The sequence below is a fragment of the Globicephala melas genome, chromosome 2, assembly GCF_963455315.2.
Source record: "Globicephala melas chromosome 2, mGloMel1.2, whole genome shotgun sequence".
NCBI lineage: Eukaryota > Metazoa > Chordata > Mammalia > Artiodactyla > Delphinidae > Globicephala > Globicephala melas.
In genome coordinates this window covers 67,969,473-67,986,544 of record NC_083315.2, presented here as the reverse complement: position 1 = coordinate 67,986,544, position 17,072 = coordinate 67,969,473, and the positions used below count along the sequence as shown (strand labels likewise).

The following is a 17,072-nucleotide window of genomic DNA, read 5'->3' as shown; positions in this document are numbered from 1 at the left end:
TGCTGACCCGGGTCATCTATCAATACCATCCAATTTACTTGTAATGAATTAAGTGGGAGGACTTTTCGCTCAGATGTCTCCTCTACACATAGTAAGTCAGACAGTGCGGGGCTGTGGGGGGCAGGGATGGGGGACCGAGCAGCAGAGGCAGCAGCCCAGGGCGGTGGGATGAGTGTGTATGTGAGGAGAGGGGCAGGGAAATGCTGCTCAGACGAGGGCGTCCCTCTTCTTCCTGGAGGTGGTGGGGTTACCTGGGCTTGCCTTTCTCACTGTACCCCACAAGCTCCAGGGATTCTTGAGGGCAGAGATGAGTCTTTCTGGCCACCATCTGAGCCAGTCTTCTGCGGTCCTGGACCAGGACCTTCTGACCCTGAAAAAACATTCTGAGCCATCCTGGGGGCTCTGCTTATACCTCCTACCTCTCCATCACGGAGCACTGTGGGGTACCCTGTACCTACACACACACACAGACGCCCATATACACCATCCATCCTGTTAGACTGCAGACTCCCTTTCTCTTCAGTTTCTGAGACATGACCAGGGCCCCCTAAAGAGGCCAATAGGAAAGCTTGCTTCCTTTCAACACTTCCTGGGGAAATCAAACATCCTTGAGACTTTTTTGGATAGGAGGGCGAGCACTTCTTTTAGCCCCTGCTCAGTATTCCCCAAATGCAGCACCCCAGGTCCCTGTAACCCTAAGCCCCTCCTCTGGCTCGAGCTCCCGGGGCCTGAAGGAATCTGTTACCTTGGAAGGACTGCTGTCTGGTGTGGTGGGAAGAATGGTAGACTCAAGGTCAGGACTTGGGCTCAACCCCTAGTTCTACCTCCTTCCAGATGGCTGAGCAAGAACAAGTCACATGATCGTTCTGAGCCTCGGTTTCCTCATCTAGAAAATGCGAGTGGTAACTCCCAGTCTCCCAGGTGGTTGTTAAGAGTCAGTGGGATTAGAGATGTGAAGGAACCTTCATTAGTATTAGAGATGAGCAGGCCCTTCATTAATATTAGTTCAACCCAAGCAGACACTGGACATACAGGTGGTGGGAGCCCAGTATCACCTGGGACAGAGAAGCATGGGGGAGAACCACATAATTAATTGGTTACTACTGGTTAGAAGAACAGCTTTTTGGGGAGAGGTAGGGGGAGAGGACAGGGAGGAAAGTATCAGCTTGAGAGGGCTGTGGTCTTATGGTTTCTTTCCTGCTACTGTGAGCTGAATTGTGTCCCTCTAGATTCATATATCCTAACCCCTGGCAACTTACAACGTGGCTTGAGAGAGGCAATACAGTTAAAATGAGGTCATTAGGGTGGGCCCTAATCCAATATGACCCATGTCCTCATTGGGAGAGGAGATTAGGACACACACAGGTACAGAGGGAAGGCCATGTGGAGATGCAGGGAGAAGACAGCCGTCTACAAGCCAGGGACTGAAGCCTCAGAAGGAACCAACCCTGCCAACACCTTGGTCTCAGACTTCTGGCCTCTAAAACTGTGAGAAAACAAGTTTCTGTTGTTTAAGCCACCCAGTCTGTGTTACTTTGTTGTGACAGCCCTAACACACCTGCCCTACGGTCACCTGAAAGCGTATCTCCAAGTGTGGTGGGATCTCAGGCTGTGTGGCATCTAGAAGGTTAGAGATGAGGTGAGGCAACAGTCCTGCTCCTCTCGGGACTGGTTAGATCAAATGGTTCTGTCAAAATCCGGAAACCAGCTGCGCTTAAAGAGGACCATGGCTAAATGGAGCATAAAAAAGGAGGGGGCCGGGCTTCCCTGGTGGCGCAGTGGTTAAGAGTCCGCCTGCCGATGCAGGGGACACGGGTTCGTGCCCCAGTCCGGGAAGATCCCACATGCCGTGGAGCGGCTGGGACCGTGAGCCATGGCCACTGAGCCTGCGCGTCCGGAGCCTGTGCTCCGCAATGGGAGAGGACACAACAGTGAGAGGCCCGCGTACCGCAAAAAAAAAAAAAAAAAAAAAAAGAAACAAAACAACAACAAAAACCAACCCAATCGAAAAATGGGCAGAAGACCTAAACAGACATTTTTCCAAAGATGGCCAATAGGCACATGAAAAGATGATCATCGTTGCTAATTATTAGAGAAATGCAAATCAAAACTACAATGAGGTACCACCCCACACTGGTCAGAATGGCCATCATTAAAAAGTCTACAAATAGGGCTTCCCTGGTGGCGCAGTGGTTGAGAGTCCGCCTGCTGATGCAGGGGACACGGGTTCGTGACCCGGTCTGGGAAGATCCCACAAGCTGCGGAACGGCTGGGCCCGTGAGCCATGGCCGCTGAGCCTGCGTGTCCGGAGCCTGTGCTCCGCAACGGGAGAGGCCACAACAGTGAGAGGCCTGCGTACCGCAAAAAAAAAAACCAAAAAATGAAAAACTCTGGCAAATCTCTGCCTACCTCAATAGGCCCTGCAGCCATCCCTCCTGCTGTCCACCCCTCCACACACACACCCTGACCTCGTCGTTCACAGCCTCCTGAAAGATCCCACTCCTGCTCAGCAGCCCTGTCCTTCCTGGCTTTGCAAAGCCTCAGGCTCCAGGGGAGGCAGGCGGCTGTGTCACTGAGCTCCCCCTGAAACGGGAAAGTCAGCCTCCGTGACTCACTGCTTCTGAGGGGCTTGGGACTGTGGAGGCTGGGGACACTGACAGGGGGAGCATACTGGCTAAAAGGAGGCTGTGGCTTCTCTGTGCCATCCAGGGACATACAAAAAGCAACTGCAGAGCACTCCAGAGCTTGCAAGGCACATTGGATGTGCACTGCCTCATCTGAGCCTTCTGCCAACCATGCTGCTATGAAGGGCAGGGCTGTTTTTTTTGTTTTTTTTAATTTTTAATTTTTTTATTTTTTGGCCACACCACGCGGCATGTGGGATCTTAGTTCCCTGACCAGGGATCAAAGCCGCGTCCCCTGCATTGGAAGCGTGAAGTCTTAACCACTGGACCTCCAGGGAAGTCCCAGGGCTGACGGTTTTCATGCCAGCTTTGCAGACGGGGAAGCAGAGACTAGAATAGCTGAGGGCTTTTTTCAGGGCAACATTGGATGTGAGGCCTGATGTGATGTGATAAATCTCATCGCCCTTTCCCACAATGGTGGTTCCTAGACAAGAGACCTGGATCAGAATCACCTGGAGCACTTGTTAAAATACAGATTCTGGGACCCACAGAATCAGAATATGTGTATGTGTGTGAGTACAGAGGTTGGAGGCTGGGAATCTGAAGTTCTATAAATGAAGGTGATTCATACCCTGCTCTCTCCCTTCCTCTGCACCACCCCAATCTTTATGCCATGCCCTTTTCACCACATTTCAGAGCCCGTGGCAGCTCAAGTGAGTCCCTATGCTGAAAGACAGAGACAATTTATGAGAATAATTCAACTCCTTTGCACATGAGGGACCACAGGCTCAGAGAGGTTAAGTAACTTGCTTCAGGTCACACAGCACTTAGATGGGAGCCCTGGGATTCAAAGCTGTGTCCATGACACAACTGGCAGTGTCTAATGATGCCCATGACCATAAAGAGGAGGCAGGGTATTCAGGCTGCGAGAGGAATTTAGCCCTCCAGGGTACATGTGAGGGATGCTCAGACCTCTTACAGAACCCCACCCAGATCCTGCAGGTCCACCTACCATCCAGCCTGGGGGGCAGGCACACTCGCCAGTGATGTGGTGGCAGGTACCCCCATTCTGGCAGGGGCAGCGCAGCTCACAGTGAGCCCCGTGGCTCCCAGGTGGGCAGAGCTCCTCGCAGCTGCGTGGGGAAGCAGAGGCGTTAGAGGCAGCTGCATGCAGATCAGGTCACAGGGCCCTAGTGCTGCCGGTCCCAAGGCTCCCAGGCTCCCTAGAAGTTAGTGAGTTCACAGTCAGTGTGAACCATACTAGACACAAGGCCAGGAGAGGGAAAACAGGGCTCAGATACAATGAACTGGAAGGTTGTGTGCTTGGACCAGTACTTGCGGGATGACTTAAGTGCTTTTAGTGTAAAGAAGAGTGCTCTACCGGGAGGGAAAGCTGAGGAAGGCTTCCCTAAGAGGGAGACATTTCACTTGAGTCTTGGAGGTGAAGTTAATTTCACCAGGAGAAGGGGAGGAAGGGCATGTCAGGCAGAAGGAACAGGACAAGCAAAGGCCATGAGACGTAGCCATGACTCCAGTCTTCAAATTCTGCCTAAATTCAGAGAGAGGGAGAATCTGGGGCATGCCTCCACCCTCTTCCAGGCTTTCAGCTACCACAACAGGCTTCTATACAGGGACTATCACTGCTGAGATGCAGGGAAAGATTTGCCTGGGGTCTTGGTCTTGGGCCTTAGCCCAATGTTTTGCCCCTGGAACTGTGGCCAGACACTGGGGCAGGGGACACACAACATCCATCCAAGATGTATCTGCAGCCAGAGTCCTTGGGTGTCCCCTCAGGATCTAGGGCTGCTGGGGAGGCCACTGAGCCTTTGACAGGTGGGGAGGAGAACTTCAATCTTGCCTCTGAAGGGGTCTCAACTGAGCAGTCTTGGAGGGCTCCTGTCCATGCACCCTCCGTCTCCAGGGAACTGGAGTGAGGGGCTGCTTGGGGTCTGAGGGGAGAAGGTAAGGGAAGAGGAACAGGGGCAGTAAACTCCCCGAATCTGTGCAAGATATCTGCCCAGGGCCCTCACCCCGCTCTGCCTCAAATGGCCCGGAAGGGTCAACAACGGCATTTGGGTTACGATCAGAATTCCAAACTAAGGTCTGGGGCCTGGACCAGGGAGGGCCTCCTGGGAGGAGGTTAGCCAGCTCCTCTGGCCATGAGAGCCTCCATCAGAATGTGTCCACCCTGGGGCTTGGACAACAGGGATCTGAGGGTGTGGGCGAGGCCCGGGCGTTCAGCCTCTGCAGGACTTGGGGTCAGAGCGCAGGAGATTTTACAGCCAGGACTATCCTGACCCTCCAAGTGTTTCCTGATCCTGCTCTCCCAGCCGCCCCGGGCTTTACTCACTAGACGCCAGTATAGCCGGGCGAGCAGAGGCACTCGCCGGTGCGGGGATCGCAGCTGGTGCCGTGGCGGCACTGGCACGGCAGCTGGCAGCCCTTGCCGTGGGTGCCAGGTGCGCAGAGCTCCTCGCAGCGCCAGCCTCGGAAGCCGGCGGCACACACGCAGGCGCCGGTGATGGGGTTGCACAGGGCTCCGTTTTGGCACTGGCACCGGTTGCTGCAATGGGGGCCCCAGTGGTCGCTGTCGCAGCCTGCAAGAGAGGAGCGGGTCAGGGCAGAGGGATCCCCGTGGACTCTGCTTGGGATGGGGGCTGGAAACAGCCTTCCCATCTCTGCATTGCTCTTCCCTGGACAGGAGGCGGCAAGGGGTTTCTGGACGGAAGCTGTGGCGCTTCATAGCTCCATCAGCTCCTTGCCAAGCCCCACTCCACCCCCAAATAATCATCCAAGCTCAGAAGCTTCTTTCCTCAATGAGTCTCCCAGTCAGGGTCATTCCATTCCAACCATGCCTCTCCAGAGCCCCCTCTCCGGTACTGAAAGTCTGGAACCACAAGTTATTTTACCTTTGCTGAAACTCTTCTTGGTTGGCTCTCTCTTCCTCTCAGCCAGGCCCCGTCTCTTCCAGGGTGCCTCCCCTCTTCTCCGTGACCCTCCTCCCCTTCTTGGTGCCTCCCCAGCCCAGCTCCCATCTCTCTCTCTTTCCCTCTCTTCCTGAAACATTAGTTCTTCTCACCTCTTGCATCTCACTCTCTGTGAACAAGTCTTCTAACGCCCTGCCCCTCCCCCGGCTCCATCTCCCTGTCACCGCCTCCACCCCCATCTCTCTTTCATCCTGCGTCTCCCTAACAGTAATGCCTACACCTCCTGGTTCCTTCATCCTCAGTTCAATTTCATTACTTTCCAAGCAGCCAACTTCAGAAGGAGCAGGAAAAAAGAAATATTTCCCTGGGAGGTGACAGACAGCCTTGAAGATCTCTATATGTAATTATATGTTTCAAAGAGTGATATCTAAGCCAGCTTTGCAGCAATTCACACTCTGCGGCGGGGTTGGGGGGGAAAGGGGCTGAATGGCAGTCCTCAGGTAGGTCACCCAGCTTGCTGCCACTTCCTAGTCTGACCCTCACTTGATGCATACAGGACACACAACAGCAAGACATCCTTCAACTATAGCCTCATTCACTCAAATCCTGGAGTAGAGGTGCGTGTGGAGTTCAGGCAAGGACAGGCATAAATAATGTACTAGGAGATGTTCCATGGAGAAAAAGACTGCTCCCAGCTAAGGAAGCAGGCAACATTTCCTGGAAGAGAAGCCATCTGAAGTGGGCTGTAAAAGATGTCTCCCTTGTCTGACAATCAGAGTGACTAACTGTCCCAGTTTCACCATTGAAAGTCCCTCATTCTGAGAATCCCTCTGTGCTGGGCAAACTGGAATGGCTAGAGACCCTACTGCCTGAAGACAAGGAGATGATTAGTTGACCTTTGTGCTCCAGTGACTGTAGGGTTTAGCCACTCAGAGAGGAAAGGGGGCAGGTGAGTGGGATTGGGGAAGGTGTCCCTGGGGCAGGCTCAGTATGAGCAAAGAGACAGTGGTACTTGAGTGCAGGGTATGTACAAAAGCACAAGGTTCTAATGAAGCCAGTGAGTACATGGGATCTTTGGAAACTAAAAGGTTGATGGAAGAATCACTCTACCAGCCCCACCAACCCTCCTGCATATACTTCCCACTTGCTGACCAGGGTCAATTGGTCAAAGTCATGGAAACTGTCCATTACTTTTAGTAGGTGGAACCACACTAGGCCTGGAATCCCAATCACCCTATATTGCTTCATCCCTTCTTCATTGTACCCCAAATATACACACATACAAACCGAGCTGCCAAATTCTGAGCAAGACTCACCCTGCATTTTCTACCTGGTACTACAGTAAGTGAGTCAAAAACCAAGTCCAATAGCCAAAACAATTTTGACAAAGATGAACAAAGCTGGGGGCATCACACTTTCTGATTTTAAATTATATTACAAAGCTATAGTAATTCAAACAGTATGATATTGGCATAAAAACAGACACATGGATCAATGGAACAGAATACAGAGTCCAGAAAGAAACCCATACGTATACAGTCAACTAATTTATGACAAAGGAGCCAAGAACATACAATGGGGAAAGGACAGTTTCTTCAATAACTGGTGTTGGGAAAACTGGACAGCCACATGCAAAAGAATGAAACTGGACACCTATCTTACACCATATGTAAAAATCAACTCAAAATGGATTAAAGACTTGAATGTAGGACCAGAACCAAAAACCCCTAGAAGAAAACATAGGTAGTAAGCTCCCTGATATTGGTTTTGGCAATGATTTTTTGGATTTGACACTAAAAGCAAAGGCAAGTGAAGCAAAATCAACAAGTGGAACTACATGAAACTAAAAAGCTTCTGCACAGCAAAGGAAACGATCAACAAAATGAAAAGGCAACCTACCAAATGGGACAAAATATTTGCAAATCACATATCTGATAAGTGTTTAATATCCAAAATATGTAAATAACTTATACAATGAAATAGCAAACAAACAAACAAACAATCTGATTAAAAAATGGGTAGAGGATCTGAATAGATATTTTTACAAAGAAGACATACAGATGACCAACAGGTACTTGAAAAGATGCTCATAACCATCAGGGAAATGCAAATCAAAATCACACTGAGGGGACTTCCCTGGTGGTGCAGTGGTTAAGAATCTGCCTGCCAATGCAGGGGACATGGGTTTGAGCCCTGGTCCAGGAAGATCCCACATGCTGCAGAGCGACTAAGCCCGTGCGCCACAACTACTGAGCCTGCACTCTAGAGCCCTCGAGCCACAACCACTGAAGCCTGTGTGCCTCGAGCCCGTGCTCCACAACAAGAGAAGCCACTGCAATGAGAAGCCCACGCACTGCAATGAAGAGTAGCCCCCACTTGCTGCAACTAGAGAAAGCCCGTGCGCAGCAACGAAGACCCAACGCAGCCAAAATAAATAATTTATTTATTTTTTAAAAAAAGAATGCATAGATTAAAAAAAAAAATCCACACTGAGATATCACCTCAAACCTGATAGACTGGCTATTATCTAAAAGACAAGAAATAACAAGTGTTGACAAGGATGTGGAGAAAAAGAAACCCTCGTGCATTGTCGGTGGGAATTTAAGTTGGTGCAGCCAGTATGAAAAACAGTATGGAGGTTACTCAAAAACTTAAAAATAGAACTACTGTAAAATCCAGCAATTCTACTCCTGGGTATTTATCTGAAAGAAATGAAAACATTAACTTGAAAAGATATCTGCACCCCCACGTCCACTGCAGCATTATTTACACTAGCCAAAACACAGAAGCAACCTAAATGTTCATCAGTGGATGAATACACACACACATATATACATATACACACACACAATGGAATATATTTTTTTATAATTTTATTTACTTATTTATTTATCATAAGAAAAAAACAACTGTAACCACATGTGATGTTAACTAGACTTAGGGTGGCGATCATTTCGCAATATATACAGATGTTGAATCATTATGTTGTAACCTGAAACTAATATAATGTTATATGTCAATTATATTTCAATTTAAAGAATTGAGTCCAGTTATCATTATAACCTGCACTCACACCGAAAGAGGCTCACAGGACAGAGAGCGATGGAGCACCCAGCAGTCCGGTGTCTGCCACGTCACATTCTCTCTGCGAGATCTACTCAGTGAGTAGAAAGACAGCAGAATTACCTACTGTATCATTTCTCTATCTCTTTTTGTTGTCAAGCATATGTAGTTAAATTTGCATGAGTTTAACGTACATATGATGTGACTCCATTGTAATAATAATAATAACCACCACATTTTAAATGTTCACTTGTGACATTTAAGACCATGTGAATTAGGTTTTATTATCTCTCCATTTTACAGATGGGGAAATAAAGGGTCAGAGAGATTATGTGATTGCCCAAGGTTATAGTCAAGCGCAGGCCAGGTCTTCTGGTTCCAGCACTCTCCACTGGAGGTGCATGTGACACTTTCTGAATGATGATTCTGAGGAGCGAGATTTAAGAGGTACCACTGGGGACAAGGTGGCAGTTGCAAAGCACGAGGACCGGGACACCACAGACACTAGCCACATCCTCCCCACTCATCACTATGAACAGCCCTGGGACCCAGAACAAGAGATTCCCCTCATTGTGCTGGCACAGTCACTGCCCTCAGACCTTGGCTCTGTACTCAACTGCTGGAGTCCACAGCCAGCTTGCCCTTGGTGCACCCCAGGGCAGACAGTTATGCTTTACTTATCAGACGGGACCTCCATTCACTCTGTCACAACCAAACCCAGTAAGAAGCAAAACTATGCCTCTGATAAGGGAGCTGGATATTGTCATGAAGCCCATGCGCTAACACTTGGGTGCTTTCGTTCTTCTACTGTTCATTCAACCAAGCACCTGCGAGGGCCAGAAAATGTCCCTCCCTCTTGGAGTGTATAGTGGGTGGGGACAGAGCAACGAGAGCAGCATTTAAGGCTGACTGCAGAAGGGCTATAATAGGGGTCATTCAGGGCATCAGAGGAAGACACAGGCAGGTCTGAACCCAGACAGGGGTGGTTAGGGAAGATGTCTTCAAAGAAAAGACCTGAAGGAGGGGTGAGGGTGGGGAATGAATCTAGGCAGAGGAAATAATGTATATAAACGTTTGGAATGGGGAAAAAGCATGAATGTGAGGGAAAATGAAAAAAAGATATGTGTGTCTGGAGTGTAGACTTTAAGGGAGACCAAGGTACAAGGTGAGGTCGATTCCTGGGCTGGGTACCAGGTCCAAGGGCTTTGTAAGCCATGTTTTTTTTTAAAAAAAAATTTATTTATTTTATTATTTATTTATTTTTGGCAGTGTTGGGTTTTCGTTTCTGCGCGTGGGCTTTCTCTAGTTGCGGCGAGCGGGGGCTACTCTTCGTTGCAATGCACAGGCTTCTCATTGCGGTGGCTTCTCTCATTGCGGAGCACGGGCTCTAGGTGCGCGGGCTTCAGTAGTTGTAGTGCATGGGCTCAGTAGTTGTGGCTTGCAGGCTCTAGAGCGCAGGCTCAGTAGTTGTGGCGCATGGGCTTAGCTGCTCCGTGGCATGTGGGATCTTCCCGGACCAGGGCTCGAACCCGTGTCCCCTGCATTGGCAGACGGATTCTTAACCACCGTGCCACCAGTGAAGTCTCTGTGAGCCATGTTAAGGGGGGCAGACTTCGTACAAGGGCTGGGAGGCTCTGAATATGTTCTAAGTGGAGGACTGACAAGGCCAGGTGTGGCTGCTGAAAGACTGGTCTGGTGAGAATAGATATGTGGGCAGGAGAGATGGAGTAGGGGTGGGGTTGGGCACCTGGCTGTTATAATGGGAACGAGATGATGGTGGCCTTGACTAAGGTAGTAGCATTTGGGATGGAGACAAGGGGACAGATTTCAGCTGAGTTTACGAGGTTGAATCAGCAAGGACGTGGTGACTGACAGGGTGCTCGGGGAAGAAGAGAGAGGGAGGTTGGTGCCCTAGCTCTGGCTTAGGCTGCTGGGTGGATGCTGGTGCCACATACTTTACAGAAACACAAGGGGGAAGAGCAAACACTTGGGGGAAAAGGATGAGGTTAATTTTGCTCACTGTGTTTTGAGGGGGCTAAGGGACATCCAGGAAGGCATTCAAAACCCATTCACCTACTGACTGATGCCCTCACACCTGGGCGCTTCTGCTCTTCTACTCGTCCATTTGACAGACATTTACTAAGCACCTGCTAGTGGCAGAAAGCATCCCGCCCTCTTGGAGTGCACAGTCTAGCGGGGACAGAGCCGCAGGAGCAACACTTACAGAATGCTGTGAACGTGCCATGATAAGGCAGTTCAGGGCATTAGAGAAGCACGTGGAAATGCAATTCCATTAAGTCCGACAATCTGGGTTCTCAGACTGTAGATGGTGTGTGTGTGTGTGTGTGCGCGCGTGTGCACGCACACTGTATATGCTTGTGTTTACATCTGTGTATGTGTGTTTTATGGGGCTCCCCCCCTCCAAAAAGAGCTCTATGCACATTAGAAACTGACGGAAATAACCAGAAAACATTTTTAGACTAAAAAAGCAAAGCAACTTGGAGTCACTAACATAGGAGCAAATAATCCCTCATATCAAAACTGACAGGAAGAGGTTCCATTCAATTAGAATATTCTGATTAAGGAAGCAGGGAAGTGTGTAATCCATTCCATAGACATTCCCCCTACAGTGATTAAGTGAAAAAAAAAAGTTAGGGTTCACAGGGATAAGCTTCAGTTATCTTAGAAAATCCACTTAAAAACACCTCATTCCCTAGAAATGACAGAGAAATGAGGCAGTGAGTCAATTATCTACCCTGCTGAAGGTGAATAAAAACTATCATCATTAAAATTACAACAGGACTTTGCATTCTTTCACAGACAATCGCAAACTCTTTCCAATTTGGCCCCGGAATGTCAGCCCCTCACAGACTTTTTTTATTTCTGTCACAGAGGCTCCTTCCTAATTATATCTGGCTTTGGCTGATTTTTTCAAGTGGGCGGATCTTCTCTGGGCAGCGAGTGAGGGCTTAGGCCACCCAAAAGTCTGTGGCCTGGCTTGTTCTGGTCCTTTAATCCGGCCAACTCTCGCCCTTCCCAGCCTGTGCATCTCCCAGCTGACCTCTCCTTTCTGCAGGGCCCAGGCTTGGGTACTCCCTCACCCCCACAAGGGGAGTGGCTACGTCTCTCCCTTCACCACCCATCTTCACCACAGACAAGCTTTCAAATTTGTAACTCCACTTGAAAGGGCGGTTAATACGTGCCAGGCCATGAGATAAAGGCATAAAGTAAATTTTCTCATTTAATTCTCACAGCAACCCCTTTAACACGGGTGCTATTCTTATCCCCATTTTGCAGATTAGGAAACAGAGGCCCAGGGAGGTTAACTACCTTGTCCAAGGTCACCCAGCTGGGGAGTGACTGGCTGTCTGAGGTCTAACCCCTGCTGTTCTACTGGGTGTGGCCTGCTGTTGATGGAAGAGGGGATGTGGGATGTTGGTGGCCAGCCTGGGCTTAGACGGCCACCTTGGACAATGCACAGGGAGATGTGAGAGCAGGGGCTCATCTTCCACAAAGGCCTTATCCAGGGATTGGTTCATGTGGAGGTGGTGGTCATAGGGCCCAGGTTTTTCATGACTGGCCCTACTTCCCAAAATTTTATCCTCTTCAGTTAAGATAATTTATTTCTTCTGAACTTTTCCTACTGTGATAAGACATGTATAACATACATTTTGCCATTTGAATCATTTTTAAGCGTACAATGAATTCAGTGGCATTAATTAGACGCACGGTGTTGAGCAGCTGTCACCACTATTTCCAAAACTTTTCCATCACCCCAAACTGGAACTCTGGAACCATTAAGTAATAACTCCCCATTCCCTCTTCCATTCTGGAAACTTCTAATCTACTTCCTGTCTCTGTGAATTTGCTTCGTCTAGATATTTCACATAAGTGGAATCATACAACATTAGTCCTCTGTGTCTGGCTTCTTTCACTTAACATAATGTTTTCAAGGTTCATCCATGATGTAGCATATGTCTCTACTTCATTCCTTTTTATGACTGAATAGTGTTCTATTGTATAAGTATGCCACATTTTGTTTATCCATGCATCTCTTGAGGGACACTTAGGTTATTTCTACCGTTTGGCTATTGTGAATAATGCTGCTGTGAACATGCATGTCCAAGTATCTTTTGGAGTCCCTGAAGATCACTTATTAAAGGCACAACTTGCTATGTTTTTATGCCTTTGTTGACTTTCTCTATTAGGAACAATAACTTGGTTGACCGTTGTTTTTTTGTCACCACTTCTATATAAGTAGCTTTAGGTGTCTTGTGTCCAATCTCCTCTACTAGCCTTGGAGTCCCCATGGGTTACAGCATGGGGACCTGGGTGCGTTCTTTTTTTTTTTTAATTTATTTTATTTTACCTATTTATTTTTTGGCTGCGTTGGGTCTTCATTGCTGCGCACGGGCTTTCTCTAGTTGCGGCGAGCGGGGTCTACTCTGTTTTGGTGCATGGGCTTCTCATTGCGGTGGCTTCTCTTGTTGCAGAGCACGGGCTCCAGGCATGCGGGCTTCAGTAGTTGCAGCACACGGGCTTCAGCAGTTGTGGCTCACGAACTCAGTAGTTGTGGTCACGGGCTTAGTTGCTCCGTGGCATGTGGGATCTTCCTGGACCAGGGATTGAACCCGTGTCCCCTGCATTGGCAGGCGGATTCTTAACCACTGCCGCACCAGGGAAGGCCCTGGGGGTGAGTTCTTGTTTGCAGCTGTCCCTGCCTCCCACATGCACGCACAGTCTCACCCAGCGTCCAGCCCAGAGCTGGGGACAGGAAGAGCCATCAGCCATGCTGACAAGGGGGCTTGGCCAGCCCTTCTCCAGTGACCAAAGAGCCTCCTCCCATGGGGATTCACAACCTCAGACAGTGGTCCTTGGCCTAGCTGCTCATCAGCACCATCCTGGAGGTTTTAAAAACCTCTCATGCCTGGGCTTCAGCCCTGGACATTCTGATTTAATTATTCTGGAGTGGTGGAGCCCAAGGACAGGTCCTTTTAAAAAGCTCAGCAGAGCTTCCTTGGTGGCTCAGTGGTTGAGGGTCCACCTGCCAATGCAGGGGGTGCGGGTTCGTGCCCTGGTCCGGGAAGATCCCACATGCCGCGGAGCAGCTGGGCCCCTGAGCCATGGCCGCTGAGCCTGTGCGTCCGAAGCCTGTGCTCCACAATGGGAGAGGCCACAATGGTGAGAGGCCCGCATACCACAAAAAAACCTCAGCAGATGAGAACTACTGTCTTTCTGGTGATTTGCATTCTCACTGGCGCTCTCAGGGAGACGGGCAGGAGGATGCTGAGTCTTGGCCGGGTGGGGTGGGAGAGATGGACGATTCCTCCCATTCCAGAGATGGCAATCCTGAGACTCAGCAAGGCGGGAGACTGGCCACTGATGTGAAGGTTAAGGGGTAGAAAGGAATCTGGAATGCAATGGCCCTGAGCTGCCCCGGCCTGTACCAGAGTCTGGGCCAAGGCACCCACAGCGTCGCCTTAGCAGTGGAAAGGCTTGACACAGTCAGAGCATCTCCCAGGAATGGCCCATGCCCCCGCCCACCCTGAGAAGAAGTGGGGAGCTGCCAGGTCATGGGATTGCTCCTGAGTTTACAAAGCAGCTGGCATGGAGGTAGAGACAGAGCAGCAGCCACTGGAAACCATTTCAGCTGCTAAATAAAGTGACTTCCCAGTGAGCGAGGCCATTTGTCAACTGACTTACCCCAATAAAAGCACAGCCAGGGGCTTCCCTGGTGGCGCAGTCGTTAAGAATCCGCCTGCCAATGCAGGGGACACGGGTTCGATCCCTGGTCCGGGAGGATCCCACATGCCACGGAGCAACTAAGCCCGTGCGCCACAACTTCTGAGCCTGTGCTCGAGAGCCCGCGAGACACAACTATTGAGCCTGCGCACTTAGAAGCCACCGCAACGAGAAGCCTGTGCACCGCAACGAAGAGTAGCCCCCGCTCGCCGCAACCAGAGAAAGCCCATGTGCAGCAACGAAGACCCAACACAGCCAAAAATAAATAAAACAAAATAAATAACTTTATTTATATAAAAAGAAGCACAGGCAAATCCTCAAAGGCCAAGCCCCTCCACTTTTTCCAGACCCAAGCTGCAATTTTGAGGGAGCATCGAAGGGTGGGTCGGAGCCAACGCTGGGCAATCTCGGGCAGCCCCCTCCTCTCTCTGGGCCTCTGTGTTTAGATGTGTAAAATGACAGATTTGGATCAGTAGTTCTTGCCTGGAGTAGGTCACCCTCCCAAACAGGGCACCTGGAAATAGGGGGAGGGAGGGATTAGCTTGTCACAAATGATCAGGGACAGTCCTGCACAATGAAGAACTATGCCTTCCAAGTGCCAGTGGTGTCTGCATTAAAAAACACCAGTATGGGGTGGGGGAGGGAAGGATTGGGAGTTTAGGACTAGCAGATGCAAACTATTATATATAGACTAGACAAACATCAGGGTCCTACTGTATAGCACAGGGAACTATACTCAGTATCCTGTGATAAACCATTATGGAAAAGAAAAGAAGAAAAAGAAACACCAGTAGGTATACGCTGGGATCTCTTCCCATTCTGATACTGTGTGATTCTGTGCTCTGTTGCTCAATGTCTCCACTTGAGAAACAGGCCAGAGGAGACAGGGTGGATGGCATGCTTGCCCTTGTGTGGAAAGAAAAATTCAAGGTGGTTACCCAGGCTCTGAGCTGAGCCATGGCTCTGACCCCTATCTCTCCACCAGTTAGATTGCTGGAATTAAATATTAATAGACCAAGGTGCTGTAGATTAAAACCCAAATCTCCTGTCCCTACGCCTAGCAGATGCTGACAGCACAGGATTATAATGATGTATCATCAGCTCTTAGCGATCTAGTTATTACACTCGTTACTCTGTGTTATTTAACCACACTGTCTATATCTCCCTCAAGCCTCCAAGGGCAGGCAGAATTCACCATGGCTGCCTGGAACGCAGGCTGCCCCTTCACGTCCCACTGGTCCTCGAGGGTGGCAGGGGTAGAGGACTAAACACACGCATAGGCAAAACCCTAACCCTGTGAGCCTCCTATGGACGAGCTGTGTCCTCATCGGGGTTGTGTCATTTAACCCTCTTACTAAGCCTGTGCCGTTTGTTCACACCTTGCCTTGTTTCAAAGAGGATTTGAGACAAACCATGTGAGGTGGATTATTACCCCATTTTTCAGCTGAGAAAACTGAGGCTCAGAGACATGAAATAAGTAAATCAGGGTTTCTCAGTCTCGGCATGATTGACAGTTTGGGCCAGAACATTCTTCGTTGTGGGGGCCTCTGTGCATTGTAGGGTGTTTAGCAGCATCCCTCGCCTCTACCCACTGGATGCCAGTAGCACCCCCCGCACACAACTGTGACAACCAAAAATGTCTCCAGATATTTAGAAATGCCCTCTCAGGGGCAAAAGCACCCCGAATTGCAAAAGGCAGAGCTCAGAGTCAAGGACTGGTTTTCTTAGTCTTCGGTTTCAGAGGGCATCTTGTGTACCCCCTACATTTTCCAAGTCAGGAAACTGATCAGAGGGGCCAAGTGACTTGCCTGTGGTCACACAGCTAATACACTGGAGAGCTAGATTTGAAACGAGCTGGCCATGTCCATCTAAAGTTCTTTCCATCCCACCACACCAGCTTTTGGGGGATGAGTTACGCTCACTTATTCACTTGTCAAAAAATTCTTGAGCACCCATTATGTTCTAGGGGCTGATGTGTAAAACAGACAAGCAAATGGGAAACACTGACCCACCAGGACAGGAGATGATGGAGGGGTGCTGGGAAGGCTGTTGTTGGGGCAGCTACAACTAGAAGAGCACCCACTGTCAGGCCAGGGGGCCCGGGAGCTGGTAGGGTCTTGGGGAGCAGGGCAGGGGGAATGAAGCCAGTAGGTACATTAAAATGCCCTGAGCAGAGTCAGTGGCTTCAGCTCATTACCTTCCTCGTGTCCATTGCCACAGCCTCGACCACAGCTCCAGGCAACCAAGTCCATTTTAACCAGACATCACGCCATCAAAATATCAGGAGGGAGTGGGGAGATTCAGTAAGTCCATTTAATCAGTGCCCTATATCTCTCTGTGGATGGATGCATCTGGAAACCAGCACCAGACCCTTGCTTCTAGATATCGCTGAGGCTGCCTGGCATTGTACCATTAGGATTCCATTCTTCAGCGTTTCAGGAATCCCCTATTAAATTGCACATCATCCCATGTTTGTGTAGGGGTGTGTGTGTGTGGGGGGGGTGAGTCACATCACAGGGCATTAATACCCCAGTTATCTGTTAATATCCAAGCGGCAATTAGCAGACCTGGGAGCCAGATTAGGAAGGGGGTGTGCGCATGTATGCTAACCTGCTTTCAGAGAGAGGAGATGGGAAGGTGTAGAAGTCAAATTCATCAACTTCACAGAGACCGCCCCAGATACAGTATGCCGTGACACTGTGTAGACAGGCGATGG

The 17,072-nt window shown here is 49.6% G+C and overlaps 1 protein-coding gene across 21 annotated transcripts in view; it reads right to left on the bottom strand.

Annotated features, from left to right (window-relative positions):
- The window catches only part of MEGF11 (multiple EGF like domains 11), a 431,740-nt gene that overhangs the window by 89,328 nt on the left and 325,340 nt on the right, over positions 1–17,072 (bottom strand). For all 21 annotated transcript variants that reach the window (XR_009562966.1, XR_009562967.1, XR_009562969.1 and 18 more), the window contains 2 exons: positions 4,975–5,221; positions 3,637–3,757 (listed from right to left, as the gene is read on the bottom strand). Coding sequence is in view for 17 of the 21 variants with exons in the window: in XM_060294090.2 (XP_060150073.1) it covers positions 3,637–3,757; positions 4,975–5,221 (368 nt within the window). In the remaining 4 variants the exon portion in view is untranslated. The remainder of the gene's footprint in view (positions 1–3,636; positions 3,758–4,974; positions 5,222–17,072) is intronic.